The sequence below is a fragment of the Ambystoma mexicanum genome, chromosome 3p (assembly GCF_040938575.1).
Source record: "Ambystoma mexicanum isolate Mex_15411 chromosome 3p, UKY_AmexF1_1, whole genome shotgun sequence".
Taxonomy (NCBI): Eukaryota; Metazoa; Chordata; class Amphibia; order Caudata; family Ambystomatidae; genus Ambystoma; species Ambystoma mexicanum.
Window position 1 is genome coordinate 882,061,058 of NC_090925.1, and position 17,748 is coordinate 882,078,805.

General features: G+C 52.7%; 1 protein-coding gene across 1 annotated transcript in view; it reads left to right on the forward strand.

Annotated features, from left to right (window-relative positions):
• Window positions 1-17,748, forward strand: part of EIF3CL (eukaryotic translation initiation factor 3 subunit C like) — a 384,931-nt gene that overhangs the window by 334,692 nt on the left and 32,491 nt on the right. The window contains exon 20 of the mRNA XM_069652105.1: window positions 12,571-12,736. Within this exon, the coding sequence (XP_069508206.1) occupies window positions 12,571-12,736 (166 nt within the window). The remainder of the gene's footprint in view (window positions 1-12,570; window positions 12,737-17,748) is intronic.

A 17,748-nucleotide genomic window follows, 5' to 3' on the forward strand; every position in this document is an offset into this window, starting at 1 on the left:
CATGTCTGCCTACGCCAGTGACCTTCGCTTGTGGCTTCCTCTCTCCCTTCCACCTATTCTATGATGCTCTCAGTCTCTCCTATCTTTTCTAACTGCTTCTCTATTAACTATCCTGCTCTCCTCACTAAATCTGGTACAAAGAAGTTTAAAAAGGAAATCCTGGTCTCCAACCCAGGCCTCCCTTTCGCCGATACCTACACCATTGCCTCCTCCAAGGAAACTCGCCGACATCCTTTGTCGTGCCTTCGCAAGACCTATGGACCCTTCATATGGTCTCTGTGCTCTCTCCTTTCTCCTCTCCCATTAATGGTGGCACCCGCTGGGATGCCCTCCTGGCATCCTTCCATTCCTCTAAAGTCATCATTAATGTCTACTGCAATGGGACCATCCTGGTCCAAGGCCCCCAGGCCAACCTTCACCTCTTTGATAGACGCTTCCTTCTCCTGCTGTCCCCTCTCCCCTTTTCTTTACTACCTTGCCTCCACCTTCTGCCTCCTCTTTGGCTTCCTTGCCTCACCCTTCCCTCTCTGCCCCCTCTCGGGCTCCTTCTACACCTCCGCAGAGCGTACCTCTGATCTGTACCCCTCCTTAGAAGTCCCAAGGATGGCAACCTTCTCCCCATTGGCATGCTAAACTCTCGCTCTGCTGTCAAAAACTCCTCTCTCTGCCGCCTTCTGGAAGAAATTGACCTTGATGTCCTCGATCTCACTGAGACATGGTTCACAGCCAGCTCTGTCACAAGCTTTGATACACTCCTACCTGACGGCTACAAGATCCTCTCCGCTCCCAGGGCCAACCTCGCTGGGAGTGGTGTAGCCCTGATCTTCCCCGAGTGGATTTCTGCCAGTCATTGCTACGCAGGCCTACTCCTCTTTTGAATGCCTCGTCTGCAGGCTCTCCCCTATCTACTACTATCTATTGGCAACTTGGTCAGATTTCCCCTTTCCTCTCTGAGTGGGCGGACCTCTCCTCCCTCCCCTGGTCTCGACCACTCAACTCCTCCTTCTTGGAGACTTCAACTTCCACCTGGAAGCCTCCTGTCCTCCCTCTGGACTCTTTCGCAACCTCTGCGACTCTCATTCACTATTCTCCCCTCTGGCCCGACTCATTCTGCAGGGCACACTTTTTATGTTCTGATCTCCTCAGACCTTCCCCTCTGTCCCTCTCACCACTCCTCTCCTGGAGTGATCACTTTCTCCTCTCATCCCACCTCACCCTCCATACCCCTCAGGCCAAGCCACTTCCATCACTGCCACCCACCTTCTCGGTCATCTGACCCATGAAGCGCGTGTCAGCTGAGGCCTTCGCTGCCACCTTCTCACCCCCCTATGCCCCTTTGGCTGACTCTCATCCTGACACAGCCCTTTCCATGCTCCACTCTGCTATATCTGATACTCTTGATATCCTTGCCCCTGTCATGGGAATCCGCCTGAAGCCCAAAGCCAAGTGCAACTACGGTACGACTCCGACCTCGTCACCCTAAAACGCAAGTGTAGGGTGGCCGAGAGGAAATGGTGTGCTTCATGTACATCCTCTGACAAACTGGCCTGCCGTCTGCTGCAAAGGCAATACTGGCTCTGTCCTAACGAAGAAGAGAGTGCATATCCAAGCCCGCGTCTCGGCAGCATTTAACAACTCGGCCGAACTCTTTAAAATCTGCAAGGAACTGGCCAATCCTGCCGCAGTCTCTACCTCTCCTGTCCCTCTCAGGCCCTCTGTACGGCCCTGGCATCTCACTTCAGCTCTAAAACTCAGGACATACTGTCCTTTCTCCTCCTTTCCCCTCCCCCCACTCCATGCTCTTGCTCTAGCCTCTCTGCAGCCACATCTCCTTCCTCCTTCTCTGCCTTGCCCCCGTTTTCCGCAGACGCGGTTGTTAGACAAGTCCGATCTATGAAAGTCTCTTTGAAGGTGGGCAGTCATAATGTCGACAGTAAAAATGTCGACAGTCAAAATGTCGAAAAAAATGTCGACAAACCATGTCGACATTTTTTCGATATTTTTTCGAAATTTTCTATTTATTGTATAAATTGATAAATAAATATGACTAAAACGTGTTGAGTATGAGGGGTGAGAGGGTGGTGGGGGGTTTGGGGGTGGCAGGGGGTGTTGGGTGAGGGGGGTTGGGGGGGGGACACCACCATAGTAAATGATACTCTTTTTATTTATTTAATTATTGAATAAATAAATATATAATTACTATGTGTTGAGAATGAGGGGTGAGAGGGTGGTGGGGGGGGTGGCAGGGGGGTGTTGGGTGAGGGGGGGGTTGGGGGGGACCCCCCATAGTAAATGATACTCTTTTTGTTTATGTATTTATTGAAAAAATAAATGCATAATTAGAATGTGTTGAGTATGAGGGATGAGAGGGTTGTGGGGGGGAGGTGTGGGGGGGTGGCAGGGGGGTGTTGGGTGAGGGGGGGGGTTGGGGGGACCCCCCCCATAGTAAATGATACTCTTTTTATTTATTTAATTATTGAATGAATAAATAAATATATAATTACTATGTGTTGAGAATGAGGGGTGAGAGGGTGGTGGGGGTGGCAGGGGGGTGTTGGGGGGACCCCCCCATAGTAAATGATACTCTGTTTATGTATTTATTGAAAAAATAAATATATAATTAGAATGTGTTGAGTATGAGGGGTGAGAGGGTTGTGGGGGGGGTGGCAGGGGGGTGTTGGGTGAGGTGTTGATAGTTCTAATTGACATTGTTTTCGACATTTTTTTTCGACATTTTTGTTTGTCGACATTTTTTTTTCGACATTATGACTATAAACCCTCTTTGAAACCGGTTCACCCCTGTTCCTCCAAAACCATCAAGGACCACATAGACTCGCTGGCTCCTGCCCTGGCTGATTTCCGCAATTACTCCTTCGCCACTGGAGTCTTCACACCCCACCCCCATGAAGGACTCCCTTGTGCACCCCCTTCTTAAGAAACCCACTGCCGACCCCTCCTGCCCGGCCAACTACCGCCCAATCTCCATCACTTCCTTCCTGGGCAAGCTCCTGGGGAAACTGGCCATCTCCCAGCTTAATCTCCACACTGAATCTGTTGGCTGTCTTCATGACCATCAGTCTGGCTTAGAGCTGCCAGAAGCACAGAAACTGCTCTCCTGAACATCTGTGAAGACCTGCTCTCCAACCTTGACTTTAACTCCCCCCCCCCCACCTACACCCCCCCCCCCCCCCCACGACCTCATCCTGCTTGATCTCTCTTCTGCCTTTGACACTGTCAACCATGCCCTCCTGCTCAACCGTCTGTGATAACCTGGGTATCGCTGGTCAGGCTCTGGTGTGGCTGACTTCGTTCTTCTCCGACCGACCCTCCAAGGTCCAACTTGGGTCCTTCCTCTCCGCTATCTTTTTCTCTACCTGTGGTGTCCCCCAGGGGTCTAACCTCTCTCCCTGTCTGTTCAACCAATACCTGGCACTCCTGGCCCACTGCATTGCCGCTATGCAGATGACACCTAGCTCATCTTCAGGCTACCCTCTGCCTCCTCCTCCACTTCCCTCATCTCTGACTGACTGTCTGATATCCAGGAGTGGTGTGCCGCCAATGACCGCTGCCTTAATGCCAGTAAGACTGAGATCCTCCTCATCGGCACACCCGCTCCCTCCTTTCCTGTAGCTCTCTGGCCGGCCTCCCTTTGCCCTCTTCCTGCTCCCACGTGTAAGGCTAAAAACCTCGGGGTCATCTTCGACTCTACACTCACCTTCTCTCCTTACATCTCTGACATCTCTAAGAAGTCACACTACCAGCTGCACCTCCTCAGAGGTATTCTTTCTTTCCTCTCCTTCCCCCAGAAGCTCACTGTCTCCAGAGCTCTGGTTCTCTCTAGGCTGGACTATTGCAATAGCCTCTTTCTAAATCTGCCTGCTTCTACTCTCAGCCCCCTACAACTTATCCAGAACAGGACCGCAAGACTTATCCTTAGCCTCAAGCTCAGGGATCGTATCTCTCCAGTACTGAAATCTCTACACTGGCTCCCAGTGGCTGCAAGGATTAAGTTCAAAACCCTCTGCATTGTCCACAAGGCCTTCTGGGGCCTGGGGCCTCAATACCTTCACCTCTCTTTCCCCAAATACCTTCCTTCTCGAGCTCTTGGCTCATCTACCTCTAACTCCCCCAGGGTCAGTCGCTTCTCCAAGCAATGAGTTGGTGGCAGATCTTTCTTCGGCTGGAGCCTCTAGAACAGCCTCCCTGAAACTTGAGGAGAATCATCTTCGGTTCCGGAAGCACCTCAAAACCTTTCTCTTTGCTTCTGCCTTTTCTCGTCCTCTCCCTTGCTGACTTCCTGGCTGACACTGAATTTGCACTGGTTACCTGGTCACCCTCTGATCTCGGGCCCAGATCCCTTCCCCTGCCAGTCACACTCCTGCACTGTCCTCCTGGCAACCCCTGCACCTGGGAACTTTCTGTATCCCTCCAATCCCATTACCAGCACTTGACACCTGGTGCCGGCACTTAACTTTGCACTTGCCACCTGCTGGCCGTACTTTTACTTACTGTTTAATTTTGTTTTTTTTCTTACCCCCATGTACTGCACTGTGCGCTCCCCTTTCTCCCTTGCACTTGCGCGATATGAATGACACCTGGCCTAGTAGGATCGTTGTCTGTCCTCCCTCTGTTCCCCGTTCCTTGCCTTGTCGCGCCTTGAAACACTTGTGTATAGGTGCGTTAGAAATGCCATATCATATCATTGGTCAGCCCTGCTTCAAGGGAGTACAGCGGATCTTACTGGAGCTCGGATCCAGCATAACTATGCACCCAAATCTGGTGTTCTCCAGCATGGGGTCTGGCATGGATTCACATGCTCATGAATATTCCCTATCGCCAGGCTGGGAATCCCCGGTAAAGGAAAAATCAGTTTCACTTCTGAACTCAACCGATCACTGGTCTCTGGGTCATACTGCCCCCAGCCAATGACTGCCCTCTACCTAAGCCCCTCCGCTGGCAGCCATCTTCGGAATTTTACAGCACGTTAGAGCGGTGGGAGTCCTCGTGAGTAGCTCAGGCCTTTAACTGCGTTTTGTGCGTTTTCTTAGTTTTCTCTATTTTTTTCGGTCAATTGAGCCTCAAGCTCCATCGATCCGTCATCCGACTAACTGGGACCTGTTTTTTGTAACTTTCTACACCCCTCAAGGGCGATTTATCGTAGAGTTCCCTTCTTGGAGGATTCCGGAAGATTCACTGAGGCCTACTCTGCTTGGACATGGCTGAAGATAAAGGAGACTCGACGCCTCTGTTTGGATATGGACTAAGGAAAAATTTCCTGGACGATGGGCACTCCCTGTGCCTTTACTGCCTACATTCCAACCTAACACACGTGGAGGAGACCTGTGCGTTCTGCAAGGATATGATGCCTCGCACCATGAAGGACCGTCGCAAGCAGCTCTCCAAGTGGCTCCAGACGAAGATCCCCGGGCAGCAAGCCTCACCCAGCAAGAGGAAATCTGAGCATTCTTCTAAGACCTTTGAGGGCACTCAGGCGACGGAGGCCCAACCTAAGGCAAAGCACTGCGAGCCCGCAGGCAATGGGAGCGCCATTCGGACTGGCTTTGCGGCGACCAGGTCGGGAACGGCTTCACCGACAACTTCGACCACGAGCCAACGCTCCGGGTCAGCGGAGAGAAAGTTGGACCATATGGGTAAACTTCTGGAGAAGTCCCAGCTGACTCGATGTAGAAAGCCAAGGGGGAGCAGGGCACGGACCCTTCCCCCATGGTGAAGGCCTCCAGCGCACCCAAGGTTGTGAAGGCCCAGGTTCACCAGGCAAAGTCCTCCCTGGAAGGAGTGGTGGCGTCCCTAGCTTAGGCCGCGGATGCAGACTCGCAGGAGGCGGCTCCTAAGGCAAGTTTCCCTGCCTGCTCGGAGGAAATAGTCTTTTGTACCCATTGAGAAGACACCGGTGAAGACGATGCCGATCATCTCCCCTAGACCGTCCCCGCTGGTCGAGCAGAAGAGGGGTGCGGGGGGGGGGGAGAAGAGGCCCGGTAGTCCTGCAGGGCTCAGGCATCTCTGAGGAGGAACTTTCTGGTCTGAAGGCCATACTGGACAACGTTTGTTGAGGCCAGGTCCTATGGGAAGGACCCCGGCGAAGCGGATGTAGAGGGCGGCAAGGATACTGACGAGGAGCTGCAGAGTGGCGAGAAGCCAGAGGACATCACACCACTGCCATGGCTCCCATTGCAGCCACCACAGCAACCTCCACCACCGCCAGCAGACGTGTCGGCGGACATCCTACAGGCACTGCACACCTTGTGTTCAGAGATCTGGTTGAGGATGCCCATGTCCCTGGCGAGAGATCCCGCTGCGCCTGGGCTGTCGGGGTGTGGGGGGACCCCCATCAAGAGAATGAGTCCATCCTCCTTGCCATCCTTCGCCGCCATCCCCTCCTCTGAGGGACGATACGGAACCGGATACAGTGACATCGGGTACGGACGATGATGGAGGGGACCTCCGATCGCCAGTGCCAAGTGCCTCGCCACCCGACGAGATTGGCTCTTTCCGCGCCATGATCGCTAGTGCTTCAGATGTTTCAACTAGCCCCTGAGGAGAAGGAAGGCTTCCTGTTCCAGCGCCGGGGGGGCCAAGAGGAAGACCGTACTTTCTATCCCTCTATTGGACTACATTTGGGATGAGGAACTGTCCCTCATGAAGAACCCGTCCTCGGCCCCGGCAAAGAGGGACCGGTACGAGAAGAAATACAGAGTGCCAGACTCTGCACCCAAGTGTCTCAGATCAACCCCCCTCCCCCCACCAGACAGCGAGAGAAAGAAGCTGGATGCCATGGGGCGGTGGGTGATCTCATCGGCTGCAACAACAATCGAGGCTGCCAGTGCCTTAGCCATCATGGCCCATTATGACGGGGAGCTGTGGTTCAAGATCGCCCCCCCCCACCCCCCCCAGACTTCCTTCTCGACGACAAGAGAGCGGAAGCGCTGGAGATCCTACAAGAAGACAAGGTGGCATCGGACCATGCCATCACGGTGGCCACGGACATCGCCGACACGAGCTTCTGTCAGATGGGCAACAGCGTTTGCCTTCGGCGGTGTTGGTTGAAGGCCATTAGCTTCCGCCAGGATGTACAGTCGAGGGTGTTGAACAACTTATTCGGCAAGACAGTGGTTAGGTCGCTTTAGGCCATCAAGGCGGATACCGAGACGACCCGGGCTTTGGGCACGTTCCAGCAGCGCCAGCCATCCTTTCGGGCCTCTGTAGGGAAGGCCCAGGGACACTCCAAAGGTTTCGGTGGGGGCTCGTCATCCGATCGCCAACCGTCCCCTCTTCGGCTCAGGAAGCCTACAGGGGCCGCAGCAACTCCAGAGGAGGTCACCGTCGTGGCCAAGGTCCCCAAGGTGGAACTCCCATGGCAAAGCAGGATTTAATCGTCCGTGATGTCGAGCGTGCACCTCGGTGGGAGGCCGGCTGGTGAACTTTGTCAGCATGTGGAAGTTGATCACCACCGACCGCTGGACGCCCTGGCCAACGGGCACACCCTGAAATTTCAACGGAAGTGCCCGCGCATTCCACCGGTGGCCAGGGAGGAAAATCACATCCCTCAACTTCTGTTGGAGGTATGGGCCATGCTGAAGAAGGGTGCGATAGAACTCGTCCCAAAAAGACTCCGGAGTGTACTTCCTTGTCAGAAAGAAAACGGGCGGTTGGAGACCCATACTAGACCACCACCGCCGCCTCAGCAAGTAAATCAGGTCCCAGAAGTTCCGGATGGTCACCCTTCAGCACGTGCTGGGACAACTGGAAAAAGGGGATTTCTTATTGTCGCTGGATCTGGAGGATGCCTATTTCCACATCCCCATTCACAAGGGACACTGCAAGTTTCTGCGCTTTGTGGTCCAAGGGCAGCCTTACCAGTTCAAGGCCCTTCCCTTCGGATTGAAGTTGGCACCAAGGGTTTTCACCAAGTGTCCGGTGCCAGTGGCGGCGCGGTTGCACCTGCAGGGGATTCACGTCTACCCTTACCTGGACGATTGGCTCATCCGAATGAAGTTGAGGGAGACTGCTGTCGAGCACACAGCGGGTACCGTCCGGCTACTGGCAGAACTGCGGTTCTCGATAAACTTTGCAAAGTCCTGCTTGGTGCCATCGCAGGATGCGCTGTTTCTGGGGTCCCGGCTCAACACTGTCGTATCTGGCGTTCCCGTCAGAGGAGAGAATAGCAGCCATCATGGGCAAGGTACAACGGCTGTTGACCCTGGAGATCGCAAGGTTGAGGTCCATCAAGTGGTGGGGTGTCTGCGCGCATCTGTCGGCCGGCGCATATTTCCATACCCACGTTACCAGGAGACAGTCACAACGGACGCATCCCTGGAGGGATGGGGTACACGCACCAGTCGCCTCCACCCAAGAGGCCTGTGGCTACTGGAGAAGTCTTTGCACATAACGTTCTGGAGCTACGGGCCGTGTTTTGGGCCCTCAAGTCTTTCCTTGGTGCTGATTTTCAGACAAAACCACCACAATGTTTAAATCTGGAAGCAGGGGAGTACCAGATCCCCGGCACTTTCCAAAGAAGCCCAGGACCTATGGCGATGGGCTTCGCACAAGAGATGTTCCTCGTCCCATTTCACCTGGCAGGAGTGAAGAACACTGTGGCAGTCTCTCAGCAGGGAACTGCGCTCGTGCCACGAGTGGGAGCTTCGGCGGGACCAAGTGGGTCTTCTATTCCGACGATGGGGCAATCCCCAGATCGATCTGTTTGCGACAGTGACTAACACCAAGTGCCGGAGGTTCGCCAGCAGGTTTCCCCAGCCAGGGAGCATGGGGGGATGCATTCTCCTTCCCCTTGGGGCGGCCTGTTCCTCTATGCAATTCCCACGTTGCCATTGCTTCTGCGACTAATCAATCAACTCAGACGGTCCCGATGCAGGATGATCCTTGTCACACCAGCGTGACCGAGGCAGATATGGTACCCGGACCTTCTGGATATGTCGGCGTCCCCTCCAGTCAAGCTTCCGGCGGATGCAGATCTTCTCGCCAGGGAACGAGATGCGATTCTGCACCACGACCCAGGGCCGCTGAGCTTGCAGGCCTGGCTCCTGTAGCGCTAGAGTTTGGATACGAACTCCCACAGACTGCAAGGAAGTGCTTGCCAAGGCCAGGGCTTAGTCTATACTGAAATGCTACGGACATAGGTGGAAGAGGTTCGCCGTCTGGTGCCGTGCACATGAACTCTACCCTCTACGAATTACCGTTGCTGGCCAAGGCAGGGTTGGCCCATGCTTCCATCAAGGTTCATCTGGCGGCTATCTGCTGCTACACCAGAATTCCGGGGCAGTCATTATGGTCACACCGCCTGGTCAAGGAATTCATAGAAGGACTTTTCCGTTCGTTCCCGCCAGTGAAGGCTCTGGCCCCGGAGTGGGAGCTCAATGTGGTGCTGACTAGGCTCATGGGTACCCCGTTCAAGCCTCTGCATTCGGCGCTGCTGAAGTTTTTATCGTGGAAAACAGCATTTCGTGTGGCCATCACCTCCGCACGACGAGTGGGAGAGATTCAGGCCTCTGTTGTAAACCAACGTACTTGATGTTCCACGAGATGAGGGTGGTGCTGCGGACGCACCCCTCCTTCATGCCCAAGGAGCTGTCGGACTTCCATCTCAACAAGCCCTTGGGGTTACCTTTTTTCTTCCCATCTCCTTCGTCGCCAGCTGAGAGGACTTTGCACTTGCTGGATGTGGCTAGAGCGCTGAAGTTCTACGCGCACCGCACAAAGTTTTCGGAAGATATCACTGCTGTTTGTGAACTTTGGCCCTTTGAACCAAGGGAAGGCCCTCTCCAAGGCTTCCATTTCAAGGTGGCTCTCCGGATGCATCACCCATTGTCACCGGTTGGCGAACCGACCATTGCCTGGCCGTCCGAGCCCATTCGACCAGAGAGATTGCTGCAACTACGACATTCCTGTCTGGTGTGCCCCTGCTGGACAGCTGCAGGGCTGCTACGTGGAGATCAACGCACACCTTCACGAAATTCTACTGCGTCGACCGGGATTCCAGGGAGGAGTCCAGAGTCGGCCAAGCAGTGCTGCGCAACCTGTTCACTTGAAGGTGAGCCTGGTGTTGAGGTGAGATGCTTAATGTTGAGATGTCGAGATGCTTAATGTTGAGCCTTGCCTCCTCCCGTCGTTGTGCATGTGTGTACTGCTATGTATTCTTTATTCATGAGCATGTGAATCCATGCCAGGCCCATGCTGGAGAACAACAGTTACAGGTAAGTAACTTGTTCCTTTCACAACATATTCCAGGGGAACTCCATCTTCTGGCGGACGTACTTCGCAGAGACTTCCCCCTACCCGTAGAGCACTAGTGGCGGATACAGGAGGTTATTGTACTCCACGTCTTCGCAGAATGGGGCTGCCCAGAGATCGACTTGTTCGCCACTCAAGGCCCAATGCCCAGATTACGCCTCCAGGTACCCTCAGAACTGCTCCAAAGGGCAACAGTCTTTGGATAACATGGTCCGGGAAATAGCTAACCCCCTCACCCCACCAATCCTTGAATTCCCATGCTCAACAGAATAGTGCACAAGATGCACCAAGAGCCAGTCAGGATGATTCTTGTGGCCCCTATGTGGGCCCGCCAGCCTTGGTTCTCCCATCTCATGGCAATGTCTGTCTCCCCTCCCAGGAAGCTGCCGTGCCCGTACAACATGCTGTCTGAAGACATTGGGGGAGTGGGGGGGAGACACTACATCCATGCCCTCAAACTCTATACGTAGCAGCTTTGCACCTGAGGTCATAGAGTTCGGGCACCTCCCGCTCCCTCAAGATGCATGGACATACTCAGAGCTGCACAGAAAACTAACACCAGGCATTGCTACTCCAGCAAATGGCATCAAATGTCATTTGGTGTAATAGCAAGGGCATCAATCGTCTTGAATGCTCATCTAAACATATTGTCCTGTACCTAACTCACCTGTTAGATTCAGGACTTGTCCACTTTGCTGCGCTTTCGGTGTACACCACGTACCAGAGCAAGGTTTCATGGTGGAAAATTCATGTAGTTAAAGCCTTTATGGGAGAGGTAAAGAGACTTCATCCCCCTATTTCCAACCCAGCTCCTGGGTGGGACCTGAATGTTCTTACCAGACTAATGGGGCCTCTGTTTGAACCAATGCGCAGTGCTAGCCTTCACGCACTCGCCTAAAAGACTGCTTTCCTTGTGGTGATCACCTCTATAAGGAGAGCTGGTGAACTGCAAGCACTTTCAGTTCAGGACCCTTTCGTCACAATTCACTAAAGATAAGGTGGTTTTGCGCACACACCCTGGCTTTGCGCCTATAGTTTTCTTGGTTCGATGTAAACCAGTTCATAGAACTACTAACTTTTTCCAGAACCCCACTAACGTGGCAGAAAGAAGCATCCACACACTGCTGGATGTAAGGAGACTGTTATCTTCTATCTGGAAAAGACAAGGCCACTAGGGAAAACAAACCAGTTCTTCAGTTCAGTGGCAGCTGGTAGAGAAGAGGATGCTGGCTCTAAATCTGTTATCTCCAAGTGGATCGTAACCCGCATCATACTGTGCTACTCGCCAAGAGATCTAACCTTCACGCCTAGAGCACACTACTCTGGGCACAGGGGCTACCATAGCATTCTTTGCAAATGTTCCTCTAGTTTCCATTTGCAAACTGGTAACCTGGAGTTCTGTACACACCATTACACAACGCTAGTGCTCACCGTAATCGTATTTCTGATGTTTGTATTTGCTTAGATGCACATGCCCCCACCCTCTTGGAGTAGAAGGAACATGGACATTGTGCACCTTCTTTCTTCTGTGCTCAGTCATGCATTTTGTAAGGCTCCCTCACGGCAGAACAAGAAAGACCAGTGGGACCTCAACGCGTGAAGGATTTTGGATAAACTACACATCACGTTAGGGATAGTGTTGGTCCCGCCCATGTTTTCCCTTTTTAGATCTTCAAAAGGAAGATGCAATACTCTGCGATTACCACTAAATGTCTGACTATATGCACAGCATGTGAATCTAAGCAGATACAATCATCAAATACGATTACGGTGAGTAATATATGCCATCTATTTGTCAGCATTTCTGTCTGTCATTTTTACTTCTTTATTCTTTGAGACTAACTATCCACCATCCTTCCTTTCTCCCTTTATTAAGCAGGACTTCCCTGCAGGAGCTCCCCTTTAGGTTGGGTCTAACTTTGGGTAAGATCCTGTCTTTTCCTAAAGATGGCATCACTCCCCGCTCAACAAATAGCTGTGAAAGAATCTCCTTAACACCCATTAATGACTTTAAAAACGTTACATGCACATGAATTGAGCAACAATGTATACCAGCAGTGTGCGATCTCAGATCAATTTGGCCGCCCCAGGAAAGGAAGATGGTGTAATGGGCCGTTTGTTGTATAGCAGGTCTGATGTGTTTGATTCGTGTGTCGGACGTTTGGAGAAATATAGCTAATGTTCGGCACCGACAATTCATTTGTGCAGCAAATGTGCTTGATTTGTGGTTCCCCTTCTTCCAGAAGGGGATAGAAGCTCTGTGAACCTTGTCCCTTGCCTAATGGCTTCTCTCTTACAACTCAGGCATCCTTGGACCAGCCAACAGCCACGGTGGTAATGCATCGCACAGAGCCCACATCATTGCAGAACACTGCTTTGCAGCTGGCTGAGAAGCTAGGGAATCTTGTGGAAAACAATGAGCGCATATTTGACCACAAGCAAGGGCAGTATGGAGGCTACTTCAACCGAGGTGAGTGATAATATGCATTGGCAATATGGAGCTTACTTCAGCAGGGGTCGATTAGCACATGGGGATCAGAACAAAAATTTTGCAGCACCATTCAGTTACAGGTTTGCATGCACCCCCCTCCTAGTGTTAACCTAAATTCCATAAATGTTTAAGCTACCAAATCAATTTCAAGTTCATGTTTATTAATCTGACAAATTTGAATCCCCAATGCTTAAAGGCTGTTTTTATACATTGAATTAAGCATAGATATAGGCAACAGTTCTATTAAAAATAACCTTGAAAAATAACCAAATGTTTAAAAACTAAAGCTAAAATTAGCACCTTTTAAATTGTAAGTAGTGTAAAGAGTAATAATGATTTGGATGGGAAAAGAGTAATTAAAAAAAATAGAAAGTTAGCCTTTGGCTTTTAATTTGATTTGGGATTTATAACATGCATATCCTTCGGAACCAAGCAGATGACCTGCATCTAGGCGCAGATGTTAAATTCCTATAACATTTTGAAAACATTACCAAAGATGAGAAAAATCATTGAAACCAGTAAGTCTGGAGTTCTCCAGCATGGGGCCTGGCATATATTTGCATGCTCATGAATATTCCCTGTCATCAGGCTGGGAATCCTTGATAAAGAAAAAATCTGTTTGTTTCATTTCTGAACTGTCTTTCTCCTAAGAACCAATAACTGAGCTCTGGGTCATACTGCCCCAACCAATGACTGCCCTCTACCTAAGCCCCTCTGGCAGGCATCTACAGATTTTTACCGCACATTCAAGTGTTGGGAGTCCTTGTGTGTTTGCGTTTTTTGACAGTTAATTCTATTTTTCGCTCAATCGGGCCTTGTGCTCCATTGATCAACCCTCCTATTAACGGGGCCCTGTTTTCGGATTCTTCAATGCTCCTCAAGGGCCGATTTCGTCGATTCTTTGTGAAGGCTTCCAGAAGATTCTGAACCCTACACCGCATGGACCATGTCTGAGGAAAAGGATTCAACTCCCCTGTTCAGAATTTGCTCTAGTTGCGGCTTGCGGAATGTCTTTTCAGACGACCAGCATTCCGAGTGCCTCTACTGCCAGTACCTGGCACACAATGAGGAGGACTGTGCGTTTTGCCAGGAGATGGCCCCTCGCACAATGAGGGATCGGCACAGACGGCTGAACGAGTGGCTACAGGCCAAGGCCCCTGCTCTGGGTGGGTCCTAGCAGCATGCCTCTCCAGGTTCCAAGAAGGTTGAGCAGGCTTCTAAGTCCTTTGAGGGTGCCCCTCCCGCGGGGGATGTAGGGGGTACATCAGAAGGCTAAGCACTGCGAGTCCACTGCCACCGGGAGCGCCGTGCGACGGGCTCCTCAGCGGCCAGGGTGCATCAGACATCTCCAGCCTCCGTCACCAGTCAACGCTCAGGATCTTCGGCCAAGAGGAAGTCGGACCATCCGGGCAAACTCGAGGAGAGGCCCAAGTCCAAGGGGGAGTGGGGCTCGGACCCTCCCCCTAAGGAGAAGGCCAAGCAGGAAAAGGCTCCGGCCCTGACTCTGAAGGCCCAGGTGCACCCACCGAAGGCCCAGCCTTCCATCGAGGTGGTGGCGGCATCTCTGATGAAGGCCGCCAAGACGGCACCGCAGGACGCAACCCCTGATGCCAGGGTGTCCCTTCCTCCCAGGAGGGAGGCTGCGTTCTGGCCCATAGAGAAGATGCCAGTCATCTCCCCGAGACCTTCACCGCTGGAAACAAAGAAGGGTGGAGGGTGCGGTGGCCCTCCAGGGTACGGATATCTCCTCTGAGGAGGAGCTTGCCGGTCTGCAAACCATCCAGGAGGAGGGAAACGTAGGAAGCATGCCCTACGACGAAGGCGACAACAGTGATGACCCAGACTAAGAGCAGCAAGTTGACGATGGCCTGGGATCCCAGCAGGTGCCCCAGCGGCCTATTCTGCCTGCACCTCAGCTGCCACCCCCACCTCAGTTACCTCCCTAGAGACCTCTAAGTGGACATCCTTTTGTTACTGCATACGCTGGTATTGGAGATCAAGACGAGGATGCCTATTGCGGCCCCGGCGCCAGCCGACACGCCCACGGGAGAACCCCCAGCCAAGAGGGTGCACCCTCCACCTCCTCCCACCCTCCACCTCCTCCCACCCTTCGGCTCCTCATCCCCGAGGGATCAGACTAATCTGGACACAGCGACCACGGACACGGACGGCGACTGCAGCGGTTTAGGGGACCTCCCGTCACCGCCACCCAGGTCTTCGCCGCCGGACGAGATTGGCTTGTTCCACTCGATCTCGGAGGGCTTCTTATATCAGCGCAGAGAGGCGAAGAGGAAGATATCCTCTCGGTCCCACACCTGGCTGACATTTGGGATGAGGGTTCGGCGCTTGAAGAACCCTTCCATGGCTCCGGCGAAGAGGGATTGCCTCGAAGTAGTACAGGGTGCCGGATTCGGCACCCAAGTGCTTACGGGCTCAGCCTTCCCTGGATTCTGTAGTGTCTGCGGCAACCAGGAAGAAAGTCCTTGCGTGGTTCGGCCTCCACGGCTGCCACCCCACCGGATAGAGGGCAAGAAGTTAGATGCCATGGGGCGGCGGGTCATCTATTCGGTAGCGTCTACCATCGAGGCCGCCAACGCCTTCAACATCGTGGCTCTTTACGACTGGGAGTTGTGGTTCAAGATCGCTCCCATCCTAGACCTCCTACCAGACAATTGAGGCATTGGAGATTCTGCCGGAAAGCGAGGTGGCATCGGACCACAACATCATGGTGGCCACTGAAATCGCTGACACGGGGTTCCGCCAGATGGGCAACTGCGTTTGCCTTAGTCGTCGTGGCTGGCTCAAGGCCACCAACTTTCGGAAAGACATTCAGTCGAAGGTGCTGGACATGCCCTTCGGGGACAATTTATTCAGGAAGGCTGTAGAGGAGTCTTTCCAAGCCATAAAGACTGATACGGAGACGGCGCATGCTTTGGGCACTCTTCAGCAACGGAAGCCGTCATTTCAGACCTCAGGCGGCATGTCACAAGGATCCTCCAAGGAGTTTGGTGGGGGGTTCCTCTTCTTACCGCCAACCCTCCCGCTCTTCGGCCCAGGAGACCAACAGGGGCTGCTCCAAGAACTTTAATGACGCCGCCAGGGCCCCCAAGGCGGCCCGTCAACGTCCAAGCAAGATTGAACCGGCTGTGGAGTCGGGGGGGGGGGGGGGGGGACCGTTGCATACCGGTGGGCGGCCACCTGACGAACTTCATCGGCGTGTGGAAGTCCATCACCACCGACATCTGGGTGCTGGATGCTCTCGCCCATGGACACCCAGTGGAATTTCAACGGAAGTGTCCCCGAATACCACCGGTGGCCCGGCAGGAAAACCGCATCCCTCAGCTGTGCTGAAGGTACGGGCCATGCTAAGGAAAGGCGTGATGGAGCCCGTCCTGAAGAGGCTCTGGGGTTCCGGAGTGCACTCTAGGTACTTTCTCTTCAGAAAGAAGACCGGGGGCTGGAGGCCCATTCTTGACCTTCTTTGACTGAACAAATGCATCAAGTTCCAAAAATTCCGGATGGCTACCCTTTAGCACCTGCTCGGACAGCGGAAGAGGGGTGTTGGGGAGAATTCTAAATTACCTTCACCTTAGAGACCACCAGCAACTTTGCTGGATTTTTTAGGACTTGATTTGTTTACCTGGAGCGAGTGTGACCCATTTTCCCACCCTCTCATGTTTTGATATGTGGTTATGGAGTCTAAACCACTCCATAGGCATCCTCTTTTCATGTCACGCAGCACACTCAGTGCAGTGGCACAGGGAAGCCTTTTAGGCTTTCCCAAGTTTTAAATACCTTCTCTGGGCTAAACTACCGTTTCCCAGAGTAAGTAAAGCGAAATTTACTTTACTAGTCTTTTAAATTCCTAGACCCAGCACACCCCATCTTAAAATAGAGTGCTGGAGGGGTTACTTGGTATCCCCTGTGTCTAGATACTCCTGTAGCAGTCAAATGCTAGCCTTTCCTCTCAGAATAGCTGCTGGCAGTGGTTTTACAACGAATTGCCATGATTTTTCCCAACCGCAAACTATTTGTAGCTCTGGTAACGTTAAATCGCGGGAGCCATGTTTTTCAAGATGGCGTCTGAGCCCTCTCTGTAAAAACGGGTCCCGGTCTTCTTTTTTGCCATTTCTTTGTGGAAAGGTTCTCCTAGAGTTTGTCTCTGCGCGCCAAACCAGGTTTGGTCCCTTTGTTCCTTTGCTGGGCTTCAGGAGTGAAGACCGCCTCTGGCGCCTCAGTGTCTAGGGTGGGCAGGAAGTGAGGGAGGTGCCCAAAACCCCCCTGTGGGTCTCCTAGGAGACCCAAATGCACTCTAGCGTGATTGGCTGGCTGACTGTCCGGCAAGGACAGCCACCCTGCTGGGTGAGTGGCAGCTAGGCTGGAATTAATGGGAGAGAACTGTTTAAAAGGAGTCTCTTGGCTTGGAAGGTAGTCGACCACTGGAACGAAAGAACCGAAGACGAGCTTGAAAAGAAAGGCTGCTGCAAATCCTGGACCATTGGTCTGCCTGGTGAAGCTCTGCTGCAGGTCTGAATCGCCAAGTTAATCTCCACAGAGAAGCCTTGCAAGGACGACTTCTCCCTTTGAGTTGGTGGGGCCAGTCAACTCGACAGTAAGCCACCTGGATACCAATCTCTGAGCTGGTTGTATTTTCCTCAGAGTGTTGCAGGAAACCGAATAACCAGGGAGAGGGACACCAGATTGTGCTTTACTTACAGCTACCGGACTAGAAGTTTGCCAGTTGCAAGCTTTTTGACCAGTCCCAGTGCAGTGCAGGAGTCCCCCAACGTCCTCCCTCTTGTCCTCACGACTGAGGCACAGGAACAGCGAGATCTGCAGGAACTGCCAGGAACAGAAGTAATCAGCTGCATCTTTTTCTTCATTGTAAGGTACTGTGAAATCAGACGGAGCACTTGCCTCTCGCAGTGAAAGTCCTTGAAACTTTTGCAAGTCGCAGGCCTAATCAGCTTGTGACCCAACATGATTCTTCT